The sequence below is a fragment of the Corvus cornix genome, chromosome 4 (assembly GCF_000738735.6).
Source record: "Corvus cornix cornix isolate S_Up_H32 chromosome 4, ASM73873v5, whole genome shotgun sequence".
Classification (NCBI taxonomy): domain Eukaryota; kingdom Metazoa; phylum Chordata; class Aves; order Passeriformes; family Corvidae; genus Corvus; species Corvus cornix.
In genome coordinates, this window is record NC_046334.1 from 19,305,459 (window position 1) to 19,326,068 (window position 20,610).

Sequence of the window (20,610 nt, forward strand, 5' to 3'; positions counted from 1 at the left end):
AAGAAATGCTACAAATCCTGTTATAAATTAATAATCATGCTAAATTTTTGATAACTTCCTTACAGCAACTTTTGGAAGTGTGTGTTTTCATTATCATATTTGTTGCAAGCTTTAATAAATTAATGGCACAAGTTACCGCAGTAATGTTAAATTAGGAGAAATTGTGTTCCAAATATAACTGTCATTTACTGCTTAAAATTTGAAAATGTGCAGTGTGAAAGGATTCAGACATCAGACATCAAATCATGGGCTGTATCTTTTCAGTGGGATGCAGATTCAGTGAGATCTTTTCTAAACTTGCACAGTTTTGCACAATACTGCTCTTCATGTCATTCTCAGCCTTAAACTGCAAATGGGTACTGCAAACTGGAAGCCATTCCAGCATCACCAAATATTCAGGTAATTCAAGCAGAGTCCCCAGACCAGAGAATGTAGCAACGAGAGAGTAAACAGCTGAAATAAACATTGAATTTTAAATATGATGGTCTCAAAACCCAATGTAAAAGACAGGGGACCTTATGTCCTCAAAGTGGAGAGAGACAGGAGGCATTGCAGAGAGAATGAAGCTTCTGGTGGGACATAGTTTGTAGGCACTTACCTGTCAAGCAGTGTTGCATCAGCACAAAAATATTGTAAGCATGAAGAGCTGAGCTAGTACTGAAATTTTAGCATGCTTATTTTCTCCTCTGTGCTGGTGTACAAATAAATATTTAGAGATATTTCAATATGATTCAGAGATCTGAGCTTTGGTCCTTCGTAGTCAACCAAAACAAAAAGCATTGTCTTTTTCATCTGTCTCTGGCCTCAGTTTGACAATTTATTAGATTTAGTTTTTCACGGCAGGCCACATTATAGGGGAAAGAAAGGGCAAGAAATGTTTTCTTCTGAAAAAGAACAGGATGGAAGCACTACTGCAGTGCTGTAGTAAAATAAAACTAAATATTCTGATTATTTTTAATGAGTTATTTACAATCAAAAATGAAAACCCTGAAGACCATACCAGCAAAGTCAAAGAAATCTCCTGTAGGTGGGCTAATTTCACCATATGATAAAATAACACGTTTCTGCTGTGGCACTTAGTGATTGATAATGTCATGAGAGAACAAAGCAATTAGGTTAATTTACACATTAATTAGTTTATTGCTTTCTTTTTGTTTGGTCTCTAATGCCTTTGTGTAAAAAATTGAGCATGTGCTGTTGCAGGGGTTTAATTTCACTAATTAGATTCCAAGTGCAGACATTGCAACACCTGCCTTGTAAGTGAAACCATTCTGAGTTAGTTCAAGCCCTCTGGTTGTTTGAGAGGATGCTCCCAAGGAAACAATATATGAAGGGTCCCACAACTTAGGGGCTTTCATCCCTGTATAAAGCTGGGGATTTTTCTTAAAAAGTTATTGGCCTCTGTTTATACCAGGGGCAGTTTTTGTAAGGTGATGTCTGGAGCTGTGCGGTGTTCAGGGGAGAAGTTTTGAACCTTTGGAAGGTGAGCGGTTCCTGAGAAATCTTAGTGCTTGTGAAGCTCTCAGACTCTTATTTCAAGATGATGGCGTGTGAGCTGTTTTCACTGAAGCAATTAATTAGCACTGGTGCTGTAATTCTTGTGTTGTTTTGTTACTTCTATGGGGATCATACTTCTGAGATGTTTCACAAAAACTTTTAGGAAGAATGTGATAAAACCTTTAAAAAAAGCTCTAGTAGGTTGATATCTTCAAGAATGGTTATGTAGTTACATACATGGTCTGGATTTCTTCGTAAATTATGTCCCTGAATCCATTACATGCTTTCATTTATTGGTCATAAAACAGGATTTAACATAAAAGCTCTTATAATGGTAACATTAGGTTCCAACTGTTGTATGTGGTAATGAAATAGGACGGGTTTTAAAGCTTCAGTTTCCTCCTGGCATATTTATAAAGTCTGCTGCATAACATAGTTGGATGGTATCCCCTGAATTTAGAAGCAACTGTTTTCTACTCCTTATTCTAAAACTGTTAGAGGGCAGGGAGAAGGGATATAAGTTTGTTTAATCATATGTTTTTACCAAAACAGCCCATTGTGTTGGTTCTGTTGAAGAGTATTTCAAGGTATCATAACTCAGAAAGCTGTGTTTGTAATTAGTGAGTATTTTGGAGATAATATTCTATTACTGACTTTATATTTCACTATATGAAAATGTAGAGTTAGTGTTAAATTTTAGGATTACTAGTTGGAATTTCCTGAACACCCACACAGTTTTAACTACCTAATTGTTGTACAGAGGATCCATTAACTGCTCAGCTCCTCTGATATTTTATTGTTCTTTCTCTGAGTACCTGGCATTTATCTGGCATCTAATCCTGTAGGCATGTGCATTTTTGCTAATGGAGGAATGTTTGTGGCTGTAGCATAATAACCTGTAGGACGATTATTTAGATGTCTGTATTTGGTTTGAGGCCCTGGCATGGTCGGAAAGCTAGACATTTTTATAATTGAACCCAATCCAAGAAGAGTTCCCTGAATCACCTGATGAGGGGGAGGACAAGCAGGGCTTGGGATGTAGGGAAAGAAAGCAGAATGCTGAAAGTATTTTGGGGTATTTTAATAAATATTAATTGGACCATTTTTAAATCTGTTATGCATCTCAGATGAACCTCTTGGCCAACACAAGGTATAATGAATTGCTTGCTTGCTTCACAGAAGTGTTCTTAGTGCTTAATAGCCCATCAAGAGATAATATCTTGGGTCAGGCAGTAATAATACGATTAGGTGCTTCCCAAGTGTTTAAAAACCAATTCAGACAGGTCTTGAAGTGAGTGGCTTGTCTCCTTTATAAAGTATATGAATTTTCCGCTTAATTTTCTGGTCTCACTGGAAGTCCATCTTTGCTGTCTTACCCATGTCTGTGAATTCTGCTTGGCATTAAGCAAACACTCCTGCTGTCCTTTTGTCTTTTAGTGGATTTAACCTTTCCTGTTAGCATACCTATCTTCCCACTAAAGCCTATACTAACAGTTCAGTACCTTCTTATTGAGCACAGAAAATTACTTGCCTTTTTTTTTTCTTCTTACATTTAAAATACACATAATTTTGATCAGGATTTCATAAAGTTTTGAATAAAAAAAATACCACCTGTGGTAGGAAGCATATGAAAATTTGTTTTTAAGTAAGGAAACCTAGTTTGGTAACTGAATGAAAGGAGTGCACAACTTGTGCTTCTTGGAAGGCAGTCATCATATCCAATATCCATTGTGAGTTTCCAGGGTTTTTTTTAACCTAGTAAAAGCTTGAAAGCTTTATGTTGCATCTGCACATTTTCTAAAGGAAAGAATGAAACATTTAGAGCAAAGGAAAGGTAAAGAGAAATGTTGGGGTTTTTTGGGGGGGGTGGGGTCAAAATAAAATTTAAAAAGACTCAGGCTTACCAAAGGCTCAATTCCCAGCTGTCCTCATTTACTTTTCCTGATTTGTCTATAATGCTTTACTTACTACTGCACTGCTACTATTTGAAAGTGAAGAAGCCCCACTGGTCTCTTCCAAGGAGCGTTTTTTAAACATTGTCTGGTTATTCTTTGGTGTTACATTATCTTAATTTGTCACATTTAAATTTTTCTAATAGATTCCAGGAGGAAGAAAAGGGCTGAGGTTTGAAGTGCTGTTGTGTGCTAGATCAGGGGATATAAACAGAGCTCTTAACTCCTGTGGAGTTTAGAGAAAGGAAAGAAATGCTTGACAGGCCCTTAACAGCTATACTTTACCAGCAGCTGAAAGATGGAGGGCTATTGTATATTTTTTTTAAACTTTTTTTTTTAATTGGTTCCATATTTCTTGATCACCGGGTTCTAGCCAGAAGGATGTCTTTATGACTGTGATATAAACCTTGGAAAGAAAAGCAGTTTTAATGGACAAGGTTGACAGTCTCTTAACTTACAGCAGCACTGACTGGCCATTAGAGTTTGTGTGCACACTTCTGTGTGGGTGGAGAATTTGATAGTAACAGATACTGCACATCATTTCTCTAAATGGCTGACCTTGAAATATCATAGCATCAGAATACCAATAAAGCATACACAGTTCTAAAAGCTGTAAAATGCCAAACAGCGTGTACCGTATGACACACTGATGTACAAGATTCCGAGATCTTATCCCTACAACTGCTGAAGCATTCTTTGTTAGAACAGAAGCAGTGTTGAGAAATTGCGTGAGAGAGGGACAGGTAGACATTTTGATGCTAAAGAATGGTAATATGGTAATATGTTAATATGGTAATATGCTAATAATTAGCCAAATGTTTAAGTTCTGGTTACCTTTTTATCTTAGTATTGCAAAGCCTGTGTTTTCAGAGCTGAGTGAGGAGTTTGCCAATTTTTATGCTCCTTGACTAGATCTTGAGAACATCTAGGCACCCAGCAGGGCATTATTTTATATGATCATTGTAATATTTAGGAATGTGCTTTTAAAAGTCTGTGCCTTAATTCTGCTAAATATGGTGAGGGGCCTTTCTTTTTTCCCAAAATATATCCCTGTATTTCAGTTGTAAACTGTTTGGGATAGAACATGTCTCTACTAGATGAGATTAGTAGGAGATCACTCGGGGATTAAGATTCAGTCTGCGATGATAGTAGGGTTCACAGGTAATGTACTTCATTTTAGGAGAGCCACAGAATGCTTCGAGCTGAATTTTTGGAAGTATTTGAGGTAGGCAGATTTTCCTCTAAAAATCAGAAGCAATTGCTCTGACGTGTTATGTGGTCCAACTGAGGGATCTTTATCAAAACACTAATTAGTTATTTTTCCAAAGGAGGAAGATCTCTTTACTGTTGGTGAGGAAAAAGAAAATTCTGAATGGGAGAGAGAAATGTGGATTGAAGGCTCTCTAGATTAGTATGAAATAGGATTTCAGGATATAACCTCAGTATGAAACTAAAAACATTTTTCTTATAATGTAAAAGGATGTGTTTCTGATTGGCCAAGCTCTGGACAAATAAGAACTACTTGTTTTTCTGAAAAATTTACAAATACCAAGTTTTTATATGTTTATAGATGAGTATGTGTATGACTTCTACAACTGTACATATATACATTTACACACAGAGCTATAAAAATACTTGTGTGTGTATATATATGGTATCTGTATTTATGAATGTATACACACACAGCTGCACACTTAAACGCTGGAAATTAGTGGTTTAAGGCTTTTTCTAAGACCCTGCTTTAGAAGATAAGCCCTCAGGGAAGAAAGAAGGTGTGTTCAGCTCTGCTCATAGAGCCTGGGGTCTTTTGCTCTGCTTTCAGAGCCTTCCTGGTGCCAGTAGTGTTGCATGAGTTCTTCTCTGTTAAGCTGGTATCAAGAGAAGCAGACTCAGGGGAACCAATTGTATTAGTTTAGGCTAATTCTGCTGTAACAACATCTTGAGCACTGCTGCTGAAAACTAAGAAGATTGAAGTCCACATAATCTGGGGATCTTTATGTAAGTGAAGTTCAAATTACCATAAGCTCTTCAAATCATTGATCTGAGGATCAGTAAGAGGGGAAGAATAACTTCAACAAGCTCAAGCTGCAAATCCATATCTTCGGGTCTTCTTTCTTTTTTTTCCCTTTTTCCTCTTTCTTTTTTTTTTCCTTCTTTTCCCTTTTTTTCCCCTTTTCCCCTTTTTTCCTATTTTTTTTAGTAAACTTCTTTAAGAATTCTTTAACATAAGAAAATTGGTTTTCTTCTACCTTCCTAGGGAAAAGGAGCTTTCAAAGGACCTGCACAAACTGTGTCTCTTACTCAGTTAACATGTGGTTGTATTGAATTGATGGAGGCTATTAAATGCTAAGAGCCACTGATTGATTATTTTAATGCTAGCGTACTGTTTCAATAAAGACTGCTTTTGAAATAGAAATCTGCCTTAATGGCACTACCATTTTACTGACTGTGGATATTGTAGCTTCTGATTTTTTTATCAATTAGAAATGAGAGAATAGATTAGTGGTGCTCAGTGAGTATGTCCAGATACAAAGGAAACAAAGGCCCAAAGTACCATTGAGTTGCACAGGTTTTCACCCTATTTAACATTTACAGACTTGAAACGACGTTTCTGTGGATTTTCTGACCTTATGGTGGCAGTAATTCTACTAACATTGCGTCCTTTTCTCTGTTGTCATTCATGGCTCCATAGCCATGCTCAGGGATTTGGGGTGACATCTCTATGGGATGGTAGTTCAGTGCACATCTGCACCACGGACATGCTCCAGAATGGAGTGGTCCCATCCAATTTGCCTGTAGTGACAACCAAACCGTCCAGGAAATCATTTGAAGGCGTGGTAGCAGGGTTGGTTAAGCCCTTTCAGAAGCATTTTGAAACTGACTTCCAGTGCTCAGAATGTTTTCAGGTGTGGTTTTATTAAAGTAGGAGCTTAGCCTAAGCGTATGGCAGGCAAATTTAGATCTCAGGCTGGAGCCATGTATTTAAAAGTGACCAAATTACATTTCTGAAATATTGTATGTTGATAATATTATATAGTCAATGTTGTCACTTGAAGGAAATATGTTGTATTTAGTCATTAAAATAGACCTTTCGAGGCTTTTTTCCAACAGTTTAAGAAGTTTGTCATAGATAACATTTGCCTGTGAAGTGTTTTTATTGCAATAAATGCATTTTAGGAAGGTGGAGGGCTCTGGCCATCTGTAAGGAGCTCCTGCATTACCAGGCAAGGAACCAGCGCCTACTCCAGCTTCAGAGGCTGAGATGTTTTACTGATAAAGTGAAACTTCTAATTTAGGAAGAACGTTCGTTTTTTTTTCCTTTCTAAATCTCTATTGCTGCTTTGAGATGAATTGCAGTGAATTACTGTAATAATACTGTAACAGGCCACCTGGATGCTGTTAGTAATGAACTTGATGAAATACCATTTCTGGAATGAATTTTAAATGAGTTTCTTTTTTCTGCAGGAAGTAGAATGAGTTGCGTCAGAGAGTGAAGAGTTTTTCTGTCACAGATCAGTTAAAGTGCCTCTGAACTATCAGAAAAGACTGTACAATCTGAATGGTCACTGTATACCAACTCTGAGTCATCATTTTCGAGTAGCAATTGAGTCAGATTTTAAACTCTTAAGACTGTGAGTGGTGATGTGTTATTATGGTGCTTTTCATACTTTAGTACAGCATTCTGTGTTTGAAAAGATGGTAACTTTGTATGTTGAGCAGTGTGATATCAGCGTAAAGCCCACTGAAGTAACGGAAAATATTTTCTTTATTTGAAATTCAGAATTGCTATATTTCCAGTAAATCTATAGCTTATACATAAACACTTGATCTCTTCCATAGAGGAGGATGGTTTTCCAAGAATACTGCTTATTTCCTTGTCAGGGCAGGAGCAGGGCATGGCTGGTGATACCAGCTTCTTCTCCCTGATAACGTGCAGTAAAAGATTCCTTCTGGGAGACAGTATATCTTAAATGGGTTATTTCTCAGGGCTGGGGTGGGACCCTCATAGGATGCCTGTAGAGGAGTATGAGGAAGATTAAACTTCAGTGAGACTTACAAAGTGAATGTACAGAATATTCTAAGGAATAATCCGTCTTCTAGTCTGCAGGCACTGGGTGGAAAAAAACCAGGACCTTGTTGCTTCATCTTAGTTTGTGCTTTTCTGGATACAAAAATCTTACGCAAGTGTAGATTCTGATGGTTTGAATATGGCTTCTTTTATAAACCTTTAAAAGTGGCCTATGTTAGGATACTTCATAAGTTTTTTTTTCTTTGCATGATTTATACCTGGGTCTTGTTTAAAGGCTATAAAACAGCAGTGGTTTAATATCCTTCAATCAAAAGCAACTTTACCATCCACCTCAGATTTTTATTTTAAAGGATGCAAAATATTTTACTCAATGAGCTTTTAATGCATTTAAAAATTAAAACAGACTGGTTTTTGTGTTTTATGAGAGTCTTGAAAAGCCTGAAATTTTAGTTCCCTTGGCTGTCATGAGGACCTGTCCATATGTGTGATCTCTGTGATACACTGCTTGATCTAACATGTTGTCTTTACTGTGTATTGCATAACTTGCTGAATATAAAAATGAACCATCTATAAAAGATAGTTATACTGCCCTAATTTCCAGTTTTTTTAGTATGGCAGTGGGAATTGCTTGTCTTAAGAAATCACCTTAATCTGATTTTGTCTGTGGGTCCTATAAAACCAAAGCTAAGGAAAATTTAATGTGTGAAAATATTCTTTGTCCTTCCAAACTATGGTGGAATCAGCTTTGTGTTGTGTAAAAATTCAAATGGAACAGGAAATTGGAACAATACTTTAAATGAATAATAATCGTCATTTTCTTCACCGCTTCTGCTCGCGTCTTTAATTGTACTGAATTAATTTAGTATGACTTTCTTCATCATGGGAAAAACTCTGTTAGATAACTCGCTCTGATATTAAAGGAAGATAGTGTGTATGCAGCAAAATAGTGGTCTTTTATTACTTTTCAAATCCATCAAAATCTTTCTGAATCTTTCTGTGTCTTTAATGGATTCTCAACCACAACTTAGTGTTGTTTTGTTTCATGTTCTGGTTATATAGCTGTAGTAGTGACTAAACCTAAGAGTGCGTGCAGATTAATTAAATTCCGTATTCCATTTTATCCAATAGCAGGTTCATCTTCTGTCACTGGGCCAGCCCAGAAGGGAGTACTTTTTCTTGCAGTTTTCTTTTCTTTCTGGGTTCCAAGTCAAAGCACATGGGAGACTGTGATTTGATTTAGCTTCTGAAAGTGTGTGACAGATTCATTTTTTTGTAAAGCTGAACTGAAATAAAATAGACCTGTAGAAGTTTTGCCCATAGGATATTTTGTTTTAAGAAAATGGCTTTCTTTTGAAGGGTGTGAGCTGGAGCATAGTTTTAATTCCTGTAGAGTACGGTACTTTTATAAATGTGTATTTTATTGCTAACACCATATGGCTATATGTACGTTATAAAGGCTGTTCATGCTAGCTGGCTCAAAAAGCAAATGTATAAATGTCTTTAGGCTCAAAGAACTAACCCCTCCAGTTGTTAGTTTTTTCATATTTTAGTGTTGATCTTTCTGTTTTCTCTTACAAGGAATCTATCCCTGAAGCTGTCGAAGGAGGTGGAGCAAGGAGAAGCCAGGTACCCTCGTGTTAGCCAGCTGGCTGGCAGCCCATCTGTGGAATGGCCTCTCACTGGTCTGGAAGAAGGTGGAGGCATTGAGTCTCTGCCCTTCAGGTTGATGCTCCAAGACTGCACAGCTGTAAAGACATTGCTTCTGAAAATGAAGAGGGTTCTTCAAGAGGTAATCACCCACTTATTTGTTAGATTAATATCTTTCAGTATTAATGAGCTAAGCAGCAAAAGGGTCAGTAAAGTTTATGGATTTGATGTCTTCTAATATGTCTTGAATATGTGGAATTGATGCAGAAGTATAGATAGTCATGGCTCAACATGGTGAAGGTCAGAAAGTTTATACTAGCAGAATTTAATTGATCCTAGCATCTTGATGTCCAGAGTGTAAAGCTTCTTTTGAGCTTTTACCAGAAAGGGGACAGGGGAGGCCAACTGCTTCAGGTCAAAATACATTGTATTGTTTTCTTCCAGTATTTTAGAGCTTTTCAGTTTCCTTGCTGCATTCGTTATCTGTTATGAAGTCACATGCAATTTATTTAGAGGAGAGATGCAAAGGAAAAAAATTCTGTTAAGTAGCAGTACTAAAAGGTTGCCAGCTTGATTTTGTAAATGATGGCTGAAATGAAATTTTTTAGGCCATTCACTGGGCCATTTCCTAACAATTTCAAGAGTCCTGGCTTGTCCTGTTTTGCTATATTCTCCTGCTTCCCCTATGGACTGCTGGTGCTGCTTTGAACATTTTGTTTTGTCTGTTTCTCTTTAGAATTTTAGAGAAATCAAATCATTTGGTGGGTTGTTTTTTTTTTTTTTTTGACACTTTCCAGCCTTTTGGTGGAGCCTTTACTCAGGTGTACACCATTAACTTTCATCTTCGTGTTAGTGAATTGCAGTTTGCTTTATCTTTTTGATCTACAAGAAGAATATTTTTTTGTTGTTGTTTTTTATCTATATAGAAATACAGAATAGTAATCTATTTATAGAAATAGAGAATAATTTAGGTTCAGAGGGCTCTCTGGAGGTCAGCCTTCTCTACTCAAAGCAAGGCCAGCTCAGAACAGGTTGCTCAGGTCCTTGTCCACTTAAACTTTTGGTACCTTAATGGAGTCTCCACAGCATCCCTGGGTAACCATTCCAATATTTGACTACCTCATAGTAACTTTTTTTCTGAAGATGGAAACAGAATTTCTCATGTTGAAACTTCATCATATAATAAACACCAAAAATAAGTTGGGGGGTTTTTGCTGCTCACTTATTGGTCGTCTGTATCTAAATTCAACCAACTATAGTCCTATCTGAAAAGGATTGTCAAAGGTTTAGCCACGATGGTTTGAAATGAGTCCTTCTAAACCACCTGTTTTTGTTGAATGGCAATCCTCAGACTTTCGTGTTTCCTTCAGTTCACTAGAAGCTTGATTTGTGCTATATGGGTCCTTAATGCACTTCTGGATTGCAGAATCAAGAATTGAAATCATTAATTCTCCATTAGTTGCTTTTTATATAATGTGAGAATGTAGAGTGAATTGAAAGGATTTGTAACCTCATTGTATCTTGAAATAAATAAGAATTATTATATTATATGACATAGAAGTTCTAACATTCAGGTGGTAATATAGACAGCATTCTCTGTTGCTTCTAATGTGAATAATTCTATTATGATCAGAAAAGGTCTTTCTTACCATGATGGTAAGCATAAGAATTTTAGTTTAACTTACACAGTTCCATTAAACTTGTGTAAGAATCTACTGTTATTTTCTCTTTGGAAATATGTTGTACCTTTCAGTACTTCATCTTTAGAAACATTCACCAGGTGATCTCCACAGAAGGAACATAAGGTATTTCATGTGACTCACCAGAATTTCATGTCCAGTTACTAATACCTCCTTATATAACTCATTGATTTTATTTTTTCATCTTAATCATTCAGTCTTTTACTTATTTGTTCCTTTGTCCTATATAATTTTCATTTCCCCAGCTGACTGTAACACAGTGTGTCTCTGTAGTTTTCTTTTTGTCTTGCCCTATGAAATCAAAATAGCCTTTTCCTAATTCTACATTTGGATGTCCATATGTGCTGTCATTTACCTCAAAAGAACCTGAGTAGTTACTTTGAGCAACCAAAGAGAAGATGACCTTGAACTGTATTAGAAATTTATATTGAAATGACACAACTTGATTATCTTCAGAAATTCAGACATTTGTATGTTTATGTCACTTTTAAATTATTAGTGAAAGATTACAGGAAAGTATAATCCCATAAAATTGAAATACTGTATTGAAGAATCTGATAAATAAGTCATCTGAGTATATTTAGCAGACAGTTTCCATGGAGAAGATCCCCTACTTCCATTGCAACTAGATGTAATTTTTTTCATCCAAAAGTCACTTCTGCCCCAACCAATATTGTAAATCAAATTCAGAGCAGTCCAGAATAAAAGACATTAAAGAAAAATTCTTTCCTTAGCATGGAATGCTCAGGCATTTTTAGATGTAGTCAAACATAGTCTCTGGCAGACTTGTATAGAATTGGAGTATTTTATGCTTGCAAGACTGTAAAATAAGATTATATATTTATAAAACTAATAATATGTCACATGTTTTCAGCCACTTTAAAAATATACAGACTTCATGGGGGAAATTACATGGGTTACCAGAAAAAAAAGTTGCGGTGTTTCTGTTTTATAGCTGATATTACCCATAGAAGAAGAAATTACAGTAGTGTACACCTCTTTATTGAAAAATAACATGCTAATTGAGTTAAAATATTAGCCCTGTTATTCAGTGTAATCCTTCTTCTTAAGCACTGAGCACTGCTTCTAAGGAATAATTTAATTATGATCTGCCAAAATGTAATACTAGCTAGTAAAATATGGTTCTTTTTGTTACAGTTGCTTGTAATTGAAGAATCTAAATGGAAAAACTACATACAATGTATGCTGTACTGTGCTGCAGACTTACAGGCTTGTTATTAGTCTTATCTTGAAAAGGGAAATTGAAGACATGGCAGTAACTTTCAAGATTGAGAATGTTATTTAGTAAAAGGCTAATGAATGATCGTTCAATTAAGAGAATTAATTACCATTTCACTTTCAGTGAAAAAGCCTTGAAAATGTCTACTAATAATTCTTTATGGTTTTGGCCATGCAAGGCTCATAAGGCAGATGGTTCCCCAATGTTTTGGGGAACCTCACTGAACAAAGCTGGATAGTCTGGAGGGTCCTGGCATGTTGAGGAAACTTGGTGATTTTCCAAGTGCTCTGGAAGATCTCTCTCAATCTCTTCTGCAGCTTTTTCTCATGGATGTTCCATTTCTGACAAGACAAATCTGCAATAAATTGTGTAACCAAGACCTGTGGGATGCATAATTTCATGAAAAAGTATTAACCTGTACTACCCAACATGGGCAGCTTGATAAAAGCGACTTTAGCCTAGCAGACAATACAAGCTGTTCTGCGGCCTGTCCGTGATTTCTTGGTCCCCCTTTTCTCTGCAGCTCGTGGATGTTTATTTGGACTGTTTGGTTTTTGGATTTTTTTCCTCAAAGTCTTTATGGTACTAACCTTTTTGTCAGTAGTAACTCCTCTCATTTGAAAGAGAGAAGACAAGAAAATAGGAGTTGGGTGGATGAAATTGGGAGCTTTTTCCATTCCTAAGAAGTGGATTCTTTACCTTCTGACTTCGAGCAGGCCTCTCTGCTCTGAACGGTTCTTCAATTAATCTCTGTCATTTTTGTTCTCCCCATTTTTGGGGAAAAGTATAGAACAATGGATGTTCTATACTTTCTATGGTTTATAACATTTCTGGCAACTGATTGATTGTGTTTAGCCAATGAGCTTCTGAAAACTGGACTTTATGTTCTTTCTCACTTACTGCTATGAACAATAATGAATACATAATGCCTCCTAACCAAGCAATATGTTGGCTTTCCTGTGCTCTTCCAGATGAGAATGAAACTATTTCCATCTGTTAACTTTTTTATGGCTTGAGTTATAGCTGGCTTAGGCAATGTTGAAGTCTGGCTAATCGAGGGGACATTTAAGGGCTTTGCCTTTTCTAAAATCATTGGTTGAACATTTCAGGCACAGACATACTGAGCAGAACTTGTATGGTTTTGGCTTTGTGCCTAGCAAGAGAAGGTCCTTATGCTGAAATAAACATAATGGAAAAATACAGTTGTATTGGGAAGGAATCCATTTAGTCAGTGATAATGGGGTTTTGTTCAAACTTTAGATGTTGAGCTTGTTGATTAATTTCATTGAGTGCCATAATTAAAAGAAAATCTTTGGGTTTGTAGAAACAAGGTCATATTTTCTATGTATTCTTTATGAAATATATAGTTTATTAGCTGCATAATTCTACTTTTGGTTATTTTTATGGCGATATCAGAAGTGACCTTACTGGTTGCTAATCTAAAAAATTAAGATACGTTGTCTATATGTTTGTGTAATTTGGAATATAAATTATTCAGCTCATGCCTTTTTTGGAGCTCTGCAAAACACCACGCAGGCTATGGTGCTTTAGCTAATTGCTACAATTAGCAATAGGACTAAGTTACTTTGGACATGGATTGCATACTGTGTTTTACTAATTAATCATTTATTTTACTGAGGGAAATTGCTGCTGCCTGTGGCTGTCATTAAAAGTTAATGTGTCCGATACAGTGTCTTTAGATTGCACTTGAAAAAAAAAAGACCAAAAAAAAAGAGAAATGTGGAAAATTATGTCAAAATTGCTGTGAGACTGGCCATAAGGGTTGCCTGAGATTAGTGGGGCAGAGTGATACCACTCAGGCTGCAATTAGTCTGTCAGATATCACTGGCTGCATTACTTCTCCCCATGCATCTTTCACCTCATCAGTAAAATAAGCATAATTATAGAGTCCCCTTTTATGCTGCACTTGCAATCCACTGATGGAAAGTACTGAGAGAAGGCTAATTGCTGTTTGGATATTTTGTAGTCTGATCGCTGGTCAGTATGGAATTGCCCTTAAACTATGGTTTTTAAAGACATTAAAACATTTCCTTCAGTCTGCTATAAAATGTATTATACTTGCTAATACTGTGTTAGCCGCTCTAGGAACCAATTGCAAGTTTAATACACTGTAAAATACTGCAGGTTTTCTTCCTTTAAGTAACTTTGTAATTAACCACTGTAGCACTGCTGATTTATTGAACAGCTCTGCATTTAACATAGCCCCTTTTATCAAGTAATCCATGCTGGAAATTGGTAATTCCTTCATTTCATGGTATGTTGATACTACATATACTCATAAATTTAAATAACTAATAATAAAAATGTACTAGGTTTAGTAATAGGATTTAAATTTATCATGTTCAATTGGCTTTTTCTTTTGGAAATATACATGGGCTCATGTATATACTCATGCCCAGCTAGTTGCAAAGACAGGCAGAACACCCCATTGTTGCACTTTGTGTGGTTTTTTCCTAGGAGCATATCTCAGGGTGATGGAGAATACAGGGGACAAATGGATAGAGTTAGGTGTTCTCTTCGGCAGTGAAGATGTTTTATTCTGAGATTACCCATTGTAAGGAGTTTAATAACAAGGAACAAACCCAATGTTAGTTATTTAATTAGACATTCTCAAGGTACAAGAGCACCTCTGTACATTCCATGTGATGGAACTGAAGCGGATCTGCTCCATGACTTTCCCTGGCACCAAGCTGACAGGCCTGTAATTTCTGGGAGCCTCCTTCCAGCCCTTCTTGTAGAAAGACATCACATTTGTTAACCTTCAGTCAACTGGGACCTCCCTGGTGAGCCAGGACAGCTGCTAAATGATTGAAAATGGCTCACTGAGCACTTCCACCAGCTCCCTCAGTACCCTTGGGTGGATCCTATCTGGCCCCATAGACATGTGCATGTCTAAGTGGTGTAGCAGGTTGCTGGCCATTTCCCCTTGGATTATAGCAGTTTCATTCTGCTCCGTCTTCCAGCTCAGGGGTCTGGGTTGTCCCTGAGGACAACTATCTTACTACTAAAGACAGAAGCAAAATGGCATAAAGTTCCTCATCCTTTGTCACTTTGTTTGCTCCCACATCCAGTAAAGGATAGAGAGTTTCCTTAGCCCTCCTTTTGTTGTTAATGTATTTATAAAAACTTTTGTTGTTGTTGTTTTATATGATAGTAGCTAGACTAAGTTCTAGTTGGGCTTTGGCCCTTCTAATTTTCTCCCAGCATAACCTCATGAAGTCTTTGTAGTCCTCCTGAGTTTCCTGCTTCTTCTTGCAAAGATCTCAAAGTTTTTTTTTTTTCTGTCTTTTGGCACATGGGGATGGGCTGTTCCTGTGCCATTAAGATTTCTTTCTTGAAGAATGTCCAGCCTTCCTGGATTCTGTTTCTCATAAGGATCATTGTACTTTACAATGGATGCTTCTGAGTACTTTAGAGTGTGAGGTTACAGGTTGGAGATGGGCACACAGCTCTGGGCCCCTGTGAAGCCACACTAATCCTGGCTCAATAAGAAGATCTTCTGAATTGGTTCAGCTCTGTTATCAGTTCATCATTGCCCATGCTCATGCTGAAGTTGTTTTGAAAGCTACATTGATAATGTTTTTGAGCCACACTTTGACATTATCAGTCTGAAATGAATACCCTTAATATTTAATACTGAAAATGGAAAATTTCTCTATTTCTGTTCTGTTTGTTCTGCTGCTGTGGCTTAATCTTTGTAGATTACGTGTCTGTGTGCTGTAGCCTCACTGAAACTGGATTGACCATGAAACATGTTGTCTTCCACATGTGGGGGGGGGTGGTGATAGAAGTGTCTACTCCCCGTATTCAGAAAGCAAGTGATGAGTTATTTCTCCTGTGGTTGCCTGAATGAAACATTTTCGTATGGCAGGGCAATGTGCTCCAGGTCAGCACAGATTTGCATAGAATGTGTCCCAGCCTCAACAAGCCATGTCTGAGCAGCACCTTGCAGGGAAGCATTAAAAATAGTAACCCTATTAATAGGTAATGTCCCTACATCAGCAGTTCTGTGCAATTGGCTGTGATTAACCTGTGGCTGAACACCATAAAATTATAACTGTTGCAAAACTGAAACCATGGTCTCGTTTAGTACTTCCATGGTTTTGATCCATTGCTGCAGGTGGATCAGCTAAATCCCACCCCTCACTTCTTGGCAGTGGAGCTGATCACACCAATTACATTTTGTGGTAAAACTACAAATACCAAAAAGTGCATTGCAAAATAATGAGCAAGCGGTGGAAGAAATCCTGACTGTCTGCAAGAGTCTATAGAAGGAATTGATTATACTAAGTTGTTAGGGCTCATGAGTAATTTGATTTATTTGAAAGAAGGTAGATGGAAGAATTTCTGATAAAAAACCATTTAAGACTGCCAGATCTAACAGATTTTGCAATAAGTTACCCAGTTATCCAGTTTTTTAAAGGAAAAAAGTAATTGAAAATAGGACAGCACCTAAGCGTCGTTATAATTGATTTTCCTGCAAATTTATTATAGTTATGAAAATACCAACTCATCAAACAGTTTTGTAATTTACAAAGAGCATTTCATATGAGGCTTATAGCTGGTGCCATTACCTTCAACTTCAATAGGTTAAAACCAAAAAGAATTGTCCTCATTTAAATAGTCTGTCAACATCGGAAGCTGGACAGTCCTTTATGCCCCCTATATTAAGATTTTTTTCTTCCTCACGATAGGTTGCAGTTTTCCTGACACTGAAAAATGTCTGGTTCTATAGATAAAGCAGTAAAACTGGTAATATGCAACTGTTGCTGTAAATAGATGTTCAAGGAGAATAAAATGTAACAGATAAAAATGTAGGTCTTATACTCAGGTAGTAGAGTGCCAGCTGTGCCTGTAGTTACCCATTTAACTATTTGTGTTCATGTATGACCATACAGATGATTCTGCAGCGTTTAAATTTGATCTCTTAATTATCCCTAATGCCTTGATCATCCAGAATTTTGGAAACAAGTGCTAGTGTAGTCACAGGAGAATATCTCACCGTTCGTAGCATAGCTGGATCCTGGCATAGCTCCGTGCTGCAGATTTGTTTGATGCCTTCTCTGCACAGTGCATTCCATTACTTCGCAGCCCAGGTTATCAGAACAGTGCTGATCATTTTTCTAGTGGAAGAAAGAAAATAGATGAGAAATGCTGATACAGCATGCTTGCAACTGAGCACCCTGTTCTACTAGATGTCATCTCTGCTCTCTGCAGGGGAGTTGGAGTGTTTGATGATTTTATGATTTTGACAGAAAATAATAGTGCTGATTTTGTGCCGTCTGGCTCCACTTGAATTCATGAAGATTAAGTGGTTTGTTTGAAGGCTTACATGATGAAACCCAGTGACAGAGAAACAAACATATTTTTGGAAAAGGATTTAGAAATTGCCCATTGGTGACATATCCTACACCTGGTTTTGTAATTGTCCAGAGCCAATTGGTAGGCACATGTATCTTTCATGAGCATGTGATGTATCGAAAGAAATATTGCATATGTCTGATAGTCTGTATTTTCCTAGTTTATGTACCTTAATATTAAAAAAACAGCAGTTCTCTGCCTCTGGTCAGAGCCTCAGCTGGGTGTGAAGTAGCATAGGTGCATTTAATCCAGCTGGTATTTGGTGCCTTGTCAGACTGCTGCTCTCTTCATCTTTCTTTCTCCTTACATTTTTGTATTCATGGTGAGTTCCCTTTACAGAGACAATAATCATCCATGTAATGAAGAGCTCATGGATGTAACATGCAAACTTAGCTCATGCCTAGAAATTTTTTTAAAATTTAAATTGAATACTCTCCTCTGTTTTCCCTCCTGGACTCAACAAAAGGTATTGAAAAGTTGTCAGGTAAAAGCAATAGCCTCATTTGCAAGCTTAAGAAGAAGATTCTTCTTTTTATCAGCAGCTCTTGTGTCAAATCTCTGTGAAGATAATCTAAATAGGAACAAATATATATTCAGAGATAACTGATGTTGCCTCAGTAGAAACTGTGCATGTCATAAAGCAGCTAAGAAAGGATACAGTTTGATTACTTACATCTCTTTGAAGCAGGATAGAGATAAATGAACGACTAGTCAAGGATCATTTCTATCCTAGGATTTCTATTTCTCTTATGTGGCACTATTTTTCCTGCCCCTCCTGGGCAAATCATTGTGGTGGTGTTTTTGGGGGTTTGGTTTTGTTTTTAAACATTTTATTTTAGTGTAATATGAGGAAAACAAATCTCTGGTCACAGCTACAAGCTGCCACAGTGGAAAAAGAGGGGCAGTTTTTATTACTTGCCATGCTATGCAAAAATCTCTTCTAAAGATTGTTCTTTGCATTTCATTTAAACTATGGTATCAAATTAAATTAAAAGTCCTTAAATCTCCAGTGTACAGCCATGCCAGCCTTGCTCATCTGTGTAAGTCCCCTGCTGCTGATAAACTTCTGGTAGTAGCACAGAGAAAGCAGGCAGTGTTTGGGTCAGTCCTTTTGCTATGAAAATGAGCATTTTTCTCACTAGTCCCCAACCCCTTTTTGTTTTCCCCCTCTACACTTTGTGATGCAGCTTTGGATCGGTTGATGTCTTAAACTTTTACTCCTACCCTCATGCATGGTGCTATGGAGCAACAATTGCTTTTAAAATTAAGACTGTCAGGGTGCATGTAGGGAGAAACAGTTTAGCGTGTCTGGATGGTACCAAAATCTTAATAAGTGAGCAAATCTCCCATGTGAGCAGGACCTTTCCTGATTTGCCGTGTCAGAAAGAAGAACTTTGTATTCCTTTTGTGTAGATAGCTTTTATATTGACTCAGAGATTAGCCTTTTTAGAGTACTGAAACTGAACATTCAAGGTAGTGTAAGATAAACCATGATAAAAATATTGCTGATTATACAGACTTTTATAAAACCAGCCAACTATCATAAGTTATGCTGTCTAGTTTTTTATTTAATCAAAGCTCTCTTTCAAAGTTTGTTGAGGCAGTGGAGAGCTCTGCCTTGATGTTAGTGAGCTTTGGGCTCCCTGAATGAGTAAGACAGTGACATCAAAATGGATTCATACTCACAGGTTTTGTTTGTATGTGGTTGTCATTATAATTCACATTCTGGTGGGCCTGACTGCCTTTTTTCGTTGTGCTGGTGTGTCCATGTCTGTGGCTAAAATGAGGGTATTTAGCTGTATATCATTTATATATTTTTACAATAAAGTACTTAGGAAGACACATGTGCTTTTGAAATATGTACATAACTATGCAGTTCTCACAGGTGTACCTAAAATATGCCACTGTCTCTTGCTAGTTACAGTGATGGTTGCATTGAATTTGCTGCTAAAAGGTGTAGTTATACCAAAAATATGTTTTATAATTTCAAATACAAAATATTTTAAAAATATGTTTAAGACTATTGTTTAGATACTGAGCTTTCCTAGCCTATGTCATTCTGTCATTGCATTGTTCTTTCACCACTGATTTTTCTGATGAATATGAACTTTTAATGTATTTCTTTTGACTTTCGTGATTAAGCTCCTTCTAAGTTGTCTTTATTAAGATGCCATTATGTTTTGACTATGCAAGCTTCATCAGTATATTTTGTATGCCATATTTTACCATATGATGTCATTTATTGATACAATACAGTATTTGACTGTTGGTTGGTTTATTCATATAATTGATTTCTTTTTTCCTCAACTTAAGCATCTTTCTGATTATCTTGTGTTTATGGCATCTTTTTCCAGCTTCTTGAACAATTTATTAGGGCAGTTTACTGGCTCAAAATAGAATTCTTTACTATTTATATCCCAGCTTTTACAAAAATATAATTACATAGTATAATTTGGATAAATTGTTTTCTCACACTCTAGTCACTTTGGGACTTGCATTATGTGCAGCTTAATTGGCTAGGATTATTAAGAATTAGTGTAAAATACTGTACTAGTATTAGAATTAGTACAGAGTATTCTTCTCATTTTTTTGGTATTGTTCAGTTTCCTTCCCCTGTATATTTGTATCTGTATTCTGCAGAGGATCTTAGAGAAGCATTTCTAAATATCTTGACAGTATTTAAAACATAGAAAAAAAAGAGTTTTGTATGAACTTTGGTCCTATAATATTGTCATTGCATAATGCTCTGTTCTCCATCGTGTTTAGATGGGTACTGTTTATAAGTGATTTTCAGGACTATGGACAGATAAATGAAATGCAGTGTGGTCTTGCAGAGCCTACTGGAAAAAATGGAGATTTTAGGAGTTTGATACAGTGTCTTATGGAATATGTTTCCATCAGAGTTGGAAGAGCATGTAGTAGGGTGTTAATTTCAAAGCCAGTGTTTACTTTTATTCATGTAGTATAATCACTGTATAAATAGATATATGGTGAGTCTTCAAGAACACATTATTCTTGTGCTGAGCTTTTTGGTTTAAGATTTCATTTAGTTTTTTCTGTGCCATGGTTACAATGATGAACTTTATTCCATTTTTTTATGGAATACAGATAGGAATGAACCTTTCTGGACATGCTGGGAACTGAAAATACTTGTTCTTACGA

At 36.6% G+C, this 20,610-nt stretch overlaps 1 protein-coding gene across 4 annotated transcripts in view; it reads left to right on the forward strand.

Annotated features, from left to right (window-relative positions):
- Window positions 1–20,610, forward strand: part of CCSER1 (coiled-coil serine rich protein 1) — a 625,930-nt gene that overhangs the window by 238,857 nt on the left and 366,463 nt on the right. For all 4 annotated transcript variants that reach the window (XM_039551164.1, XM_039551165.1, XM_039551166.1 and 1 more), the window contains exon 6: window positions 9,058–9,268. In XM_039551164.1, coding sequence (XP_039407098.1) covers window positions 9,058–9,268 — 211 coding nt within the window. The remainder of the gene's footprint in view (window positions 1–9,057; window positions 9,269–20,610) is intronic.